General features: G+C 30.2%; 1 protein-coding gene across 1 annotated transcript in view; it reads right to left on the bottom strand.

Annotated features, from left to right (window-relative positions):
* Positions 1-3,223: 3,223 nt before the first annotated feature.
* Positions 3,224-6,970, bottom strand: part of LOC100166924 (caseinolytic peptidase B protein homolog) — a 7,081-nt gene continuing 3,334 nt past the window's right edge. Inside the window, exons 5-10 of the mRNA XM_008189762.3 lie at positions 6,678-6,792; positions 6,433-6,611; positions 6,202-6,363; positions 5,025-5,172; positions 4,731-4,942; positions 3,224-3,563 (exon numbers count right to left, since the gene is read on the bottom strand). Coding sequence (XP_008187984.1) covers positions 3,330-3,563; positions 4,731-4,942; positions 5,025-5,172; positions 6,202-6,363; positions 6,433-6,611; positions 6,678-6,792 — 1,050 coding nt within the window. The 3' untranslated portion in view covers positions 3,224-3,329. The remainder of the gene's footprint in view (positions 3,564-4,730; positions 4,943-5,024; positions 5,173-6,201; positions 6,364-6,432; positions 6,612-6,677; positions 6,793-6,970) is intronic.

Raw genomic sequence — 6,970 nt, 5'->3', positions numbered from 1 at the left:
CCGACTGCGCCAATTGTGTTGCGTGCACCCGACTTACAGGAGATGGTGACAAGATGGGATGATGGTAGTAGCGTCAAAATGATCAACAGTGTGTGGTTGATGTATTATTTATTTAAAATTGTAAAAATAATGAACAAGTTGAATTTAAACACTATTAGATTATTCAAATTGACTGTTTATTTGCTTGCATGAAAGGAGGCGGGAGATGCAAAAAGCACAGTCCGCCGACCAGGATTCCGTATACTTTAGCCGTTTGATGATACGAAGTTTCATCAACCGTTACCAGGGTGCACTGCCAGGAAGCGTATACGGGGCGCACCCCGCACACCCCTGGCTGTGCAAAACAATAAATTTGAAGTCACCGAAAAAGTATTATCAGAAGACCTAGATATAATTTCAACATATCTACACAAATGGCGACTTAAACCCAACATAAATAAAACTGTCGTCACAAGCTTCCATCTAAATAATCGTCTGGCCAACTATCAACCCAAGGTAACGTTCCGTGGTAGTACCCTCAACTATGACCAGACTCCTACATACTTAGGAGTAACACTAGATAGACAGCTTACGTACAAAAGACATATAGAAAATACTGCAGCTAAGCTTAAAACCAGAAATAATATAATCCAAAAACTAGCTGGCTCATCCTGGGGAGCATCTACTTCCGCACTTAGAACGTCTACTCTGGCCCTAGTGTACTCAGCCGCAGAGTACGCCTGTCCAGTTTGGATAAACAGTTCACATTGCAGCAAGATTGACGTCCAGCTCAACCACTCTATGAGGATAATTTCTGGTACGGTAAAGTCAACTCCAACACAGTGGCTTCCCGTCTTGTGTAACATTTTCCCTCCTTCCATACGCCGTAAATCAGCTGGTCACAGAGAATGGTCAAAATACGCTGACAACCAATCTCTCCCAATCCATTAGGACACCATTCATAATGGAAACCTCAGGCTGAAATCCAGAAAACGCGCCCACATTAGTATGAGGAAACTTATTGCGGACCGCTACGATGGCCTAGCTGATTGGAAATCAGAATGGGAAAAATTTAATCCGGACTCCCACAATATAATACAATCACTAGGAAACCCGTTACCAGGACATCAACTACCTCGACGAGAATGGGTCGTGTTAAATCGACTTCGCACTGGACATGGGCGCTGTAAAGAGCTGCTCCACAAATGGAAAATGGCAGACCTCCCAGATTGCGACTGTGGGCATCCCTCTCAGACCATCCATCATATAATAAAAGACTGCCCCCTCCGCGCATTTAAAGGATCAATGCGGGAACTTCACCACGCTACGGATGAAGCTATTAATTGGATCAAAGCCCTCGACATTATACTTTAAAGAAGAACATACCACTATATTTTATCAATTATTCACAGTTACCAAAATCCATCCATGTTATTTATCTATTTTTATTTTTATCTAATTGTTTATTTTTAATATTACTAATTTTATTTGCTTGCTTGTACTTATATACCATACGATAATAATAATAATAAATATTTTAACCTTGTTTTGAACTTTTAGTTCTTAGCTATAAAAATTGAACATTATATACTTTTTTAAATACAAAATAATTTTATAATGTTCGCGATTATGATGGATTTCAACAACATTTGAATTTAAAATGCTTATAAAAAAATGTGTGCCTTTAATTTTTATATGTTTATTACTTTTGAACTTCTACTATGAAATGACTTATGGTCTATGGGTAAATTTTCAAGTTTTTTGATTCAGCAATCCTTCCATTATCCTTTTTTGATACATTTTATATTTTTTAATTATTATAATATATACTATTTGCATACCTATATCTAATTTATAATATAACTATATTTTGGTTTTTTTTTTAAATATTGAGCAATAAAAAAATATACCTAATAACCGGTAGATACACATTTGATCCCTAACAATTATTAGGTAATAATTGAACATAAATGGATGTATTAAATTTTCATATAATATACTGTCACACTGTATAGTAGATACGTTATAAGAATAAACATAATTATCAATTTGAATTTTTACATGGTTTTCTAAACCATTTGACTATGATCCTATACCTAGTTTATTATTTCTGTGATTAATTAATAGTTAGGTTAACTATTTAAGTCTTGCTAATACCAAATTACATAACGTACCTAATCCAATATATTTTTACTATATTTCTGAAACCTTAATTTTCTAAAATATACAAACATCTATGTTAAATCCTTTCAAAATCACCTTTTAAATATGACGATCAAGTTACTTAAATATTTGATTTTATCGATGTGGCAACAATCAACAAATGGTTCAATTTACACTAATCTATATTATATACCATTATACATTTTACTACTCAGTACTATTGCTATATTAAGAATTGCAATATTGTATACAATTTGTTGATATGTCAAATGTCACATATAATACATTTGGCAAGAATTTAAACTGAATTTAAACATATAATATTATACAATTTAAAGTGGATGGTATTAGAGTTCATTGCATGGTGACCTGGTGAAGCGCGGTGATTGGACGCAGTCACTAATATAGTGTAATGTGTGCAGCGGTCGAGCAGGCTCCCAGATGGGTGACCACCCGGGTTCTCTGTGATGATCTATCTGCCTCACAAAAAAAAAACGCATACCAACCGTAGCCCCCACACAAACTGAATGGGGTTGCCGAGTGTCAAAAAAACGAAGTTAATTTTTGAACCTCTCGCATGACATAGTGAATTGCAAGTTAAAAATAATGGTGTGGAATATTGTGTCCACAGTAAAAACTAGGTAATAACCATGCAGTTTGAAGTCTTAAAAAAATGATTCTATAACCTCCTAGTTATTTACCCAAGGACTTCAATTGGCTGTGACAAAAATTGTAAATTTGCATCATTTTATCTGCTAGTCAGCAATGTTAAAAAAAAAATAACTATATTATATTTCTTTAAATTAATAGTATTCGTTATAAATGTAGTAAAATGTATAATAGTATAGTAATTTGAGATTAATTGATGTTTTCTCAAATTAAATCTAAATTGACAATATCAATGAACACATTTTTAAATTATTAAATTTTCATATTAACCTTTATTAATTGCGAACACATCATAAATAATGGCTGTTAAACTCATCAATTTTTAAAATAGGTAAAAAGAATAAATATTATAATAATTAAGGTAATAATAATTTTTAACAATATAATAAAGTATCATATTTTATAATCTTATTTATTTATATGATATAATATGTGCAACTGAAGAACTAACAAATAAAATAATATCACAATTAAATAAACATTAGGCATTTTTGTCAGTATTTAAAAGATTATTCCTATTAAATCTTTAGGAAGATATTTCCGTGATCACCTTTGGTAATATCTGCTTCAATTTTTACTACAGTATTCTTTTTAAGCAATCCTTTTTCATGTGCTTTAGCTAGTTGAGATACTACAGACCTTTCCACTTCGTGTTTAATTGACCTAGCACCATAATTTACATCATATGCACCAATTATTACATGTTCAACAGCACTATCCCACTCAATTTGTATGCTATGTTTCTTCAAAGCCTGAAAAATATATAAGTTAAATTAAATTTGAGCCAGATAGGAAATATGGTTCATAGTATACATTATACAGAACCATACTACATTTGCTGAACATTTAAAATGTCTCCATTTTATGAGTTAAGTACCCAAATATTAATGAGTAAAATAAAATGACACTATTACTACCTTAATTATAAATATTTCATATTTGTTATAACCAAAAGAATATTGAGAACTTTTCTACTTTGCCGAGCACCCATTTTTTTGCAATTTTTTTTAAACTTATGTAGTTAAGTACGCTGAAAACGATGGTGAAGTCAAAATTTGGCGTACAGACTTAGTTTTGAAGTTATGGCCTAATGAAGTTCACTATTTCGCGATTTTTACACACTCACGTCATTTCTCAGGTAGTCAGATGAACTTAGGTTTTCAAAAATATTGTTTTAACAGTATGTTGATTGCTAGAATGGACACTCGATTGCTGCGCTCGCTCGGACATTAAAATCAAAAATATCACCCTATTTGCAGTGTAAACCACCTCGGGTAAACTTAGGTTTTCAAAAATATTGTTTTTAAAGTACATTTATTGCCAGCGTGGTTATGTCGTAATATGGGCAGTGATTACACGTTTTGTAGCCCTCGTCCCTACGCTGCTCAGTACCGTAGCTTTGCTTCGTTAATCTAAAATATCCTTTGACTGGATATGCAACACCACTTCAAGTAAGTCACAGGTACGTTTTACGTCACACATCGAAAAAAAATATCAATATTCGAAATTGTCGTAGTAAACTATTGTGATGCATGAATGCGTAAAAATTGCGAAATAGTGAACTTCATTAGGCCATAACTTCAAAATAAGTTTGTGCGCCAAATTCTGACTTCACCATCGTTTTCAGCGTACTTCACTACATAAGTTTCAAAAAAAAAAATTGCAAAAAAAAGGGTGTCCGGTAAGTAGAAATATACCGAATATTGTTTTCTACCAAATTATTATTTTCTATAATTTACTAAAAACTAATTTTAACAATTGTATGGAATAGTAAGTTCATAGTTTAGATTAAAGAACAATCCTTGCATAAAAACGGGGATGGTTCAAACTGCTTATTATTAGACTAAATATTGAATACTACCATATTAATTATTTTAATTCCATTAATCATCAGAAACATTAGCGGGTTTACAACATACCAACTCTTGCCAATATTGCAATTCTCTTTGAACGATAAATTTCAATTCCATTTCTGAAAATGGTAGAAAGTACACCACTTCATTAATACGACCCAAAAATTCATCTCGTTTAAAGTGTTTTTTTAAAATAGGTTTTACAATTTGATCTTTGAATTTTTTGGAGATAAATGTTACAACCTCTTCATGTTTTTCAATTTTTTTATCCGATAACCCTAAATTGAATGATAATTATAAATAGTATTAAATATAGAACAATTTAAAAATGTATTATGAAAGAAAAAAAACAATTCTCACGACTATCTTCAATTAGTTTATTTTGACGTTGCTCATTTCTTAGTTCTAAAGCATGCTCTGCAATTTCTTCACTAGCTAAATTTGATGTCATAACAAATATAGCATTTTTACACACAATCGTCTTTCCTTTACCATCAGTTATACGGCCCTATAAAAGAAAATTACATCAACATAATATACATCATAATCATATTATTTATGTAACTATCCATAAATTAGGGATAGATTATTGTTTATTAGTTCACTGTAAAATAGAAAACTTTAAAATATAAAGATGCCATTCTTAAAAAGAAATACTATTTTGGATATAAACATTAATATGACCGGTATATAGTCTTATATTACAAAAGTATTGTGGCAAATAAAAAGTAGATAGACGAGTAGAAAAAACACAAAAGTATTAACAAAATAGTAGATAATTTAAGACTTTGTGCGTGGAAAACATCGGAAAGATAAAGTATTAAAAGTAGTAAAATTGGAACAAAATAGAAGGATCTGAATATAGAAAAAATATCACACAAAACGAAATAAAATAGACAATATAATGTTAAAACAACTTGACAATTTAAAACCAATTCAAAATTGTATATTTAGGTTGAATAGTTATCATTCTGTGATATAAACCCCAACTGCCAATGCTTATCCTAATACAAAAGTAATAATACAGATATGTAAATGCAAGTATAAATAGTTAAAAATCTGCAAATACTAATGCATATACTTAAGATGATTAAGTGATAAATTTGAAGAAAATATTATTTATTTATGTATATGTTTTTTATAACTATAACTAGAATGAAACGAACAAAATATAAGTAAACATTTTCAACCAATGGCCTAGATTTCTAGGCTTATCTTGAAAAAAAAAAGAAAAAAGAACCATAATTAATAACAGATGGAAAGTGAATAGTTTTTTTTTTTTTTTTTTTTATTTATTTATTTATTTGAAGTAATCTACAATCTATACATTTCTTAGTATAATAAGTAGGTTTGATAGGTGAAGTAAGAGTGATGTGAATAATAAGATTAGGGAAGATACCCAGTGGTAACACCCTGTGACATGAATATAAAGTGAATAGTTAAGTGATTTAAATAAATGTTGGGTATTTATAAAATAATCATATAGTACAACATGAGTGACATTACAATATGAAGGTTCAGTAAATATTTATCTCACCTCATCAAACAGTTGTAACAAAATTGTCAATATGTCTGTATGAGCTTTTTCAACTTCATCAAACAATACTACAGCATTTGGATTTTTAGCTAACTGTTTTGTAAGGTAACCACCATCATCATATCCAACATACCCTGGTGGAGAGCCAATCATTTTGGCAACCTATTATTTATATATTTTTATAAATCATATTAATATTATGTAAATGTTGTAAGCCTTTTTTTTACAAACCTCATGTTTTTCTTGATACTCAGACATATCAAGTCTAATAAAACCATCTTTGTTGTTTTTATGTAGGTAGCTAGCAATCTGTTTAGCCAATTCTGTTTTGCCAATGCCAGATGAACCGAGGAACAAAAAAACTAATGGATGTTCATCATCTGTCCAACCATTTTCTTTACGTCTAATAGCTAATAAGAAATTTAAGCATAATAATAAGCAATAGGTAGCAAAAGCAATTTTATTATTCATACAACCTGATGAGACTTCATTAATAGCATTTTCTTGGCCAATAATTTTTTGTTTCAATCTTAATTCTAACGGAAAATTTTTTCGTATTTCTGCTTCCTTTTTATTTTTGATAAGTTCAAACTGAAAATATTATTCAAAATTATTATTAAAATTAAAAATATATGACATAATTAAGACATATCCAAAAACCATTTTTTAAAGAAATGAGTACCACGCTTATTTTGATAATCGATTATTATTAAAATAAAACTGCTATCATTTAATATATTGTAAAAAGAAAATAATACAACCAGTGGAA

This window comes from Acyrthosiphon pisum, chromosome A2, assembly GCF_005508785.2.
Source record: "Acyrthosiphon pisum isolate AL4f chromosome A2, pea_aphid_22Mar2018_4r6ur, whole genome shotgun sequence".
In the NCBI taxonomy this organism is placed as follows: Eukaryota; Metazoa; Arthropoda; class Insecta; order Hemiptera; family Aphididae; genus Acyrthosiphon; species Acyrthosiphon pisum.
The sequence above is the reverse complement of the archived record's forward strand: the minus strand, read 5'-3'. Positions and strand labels throughout refer to the sequence as shown.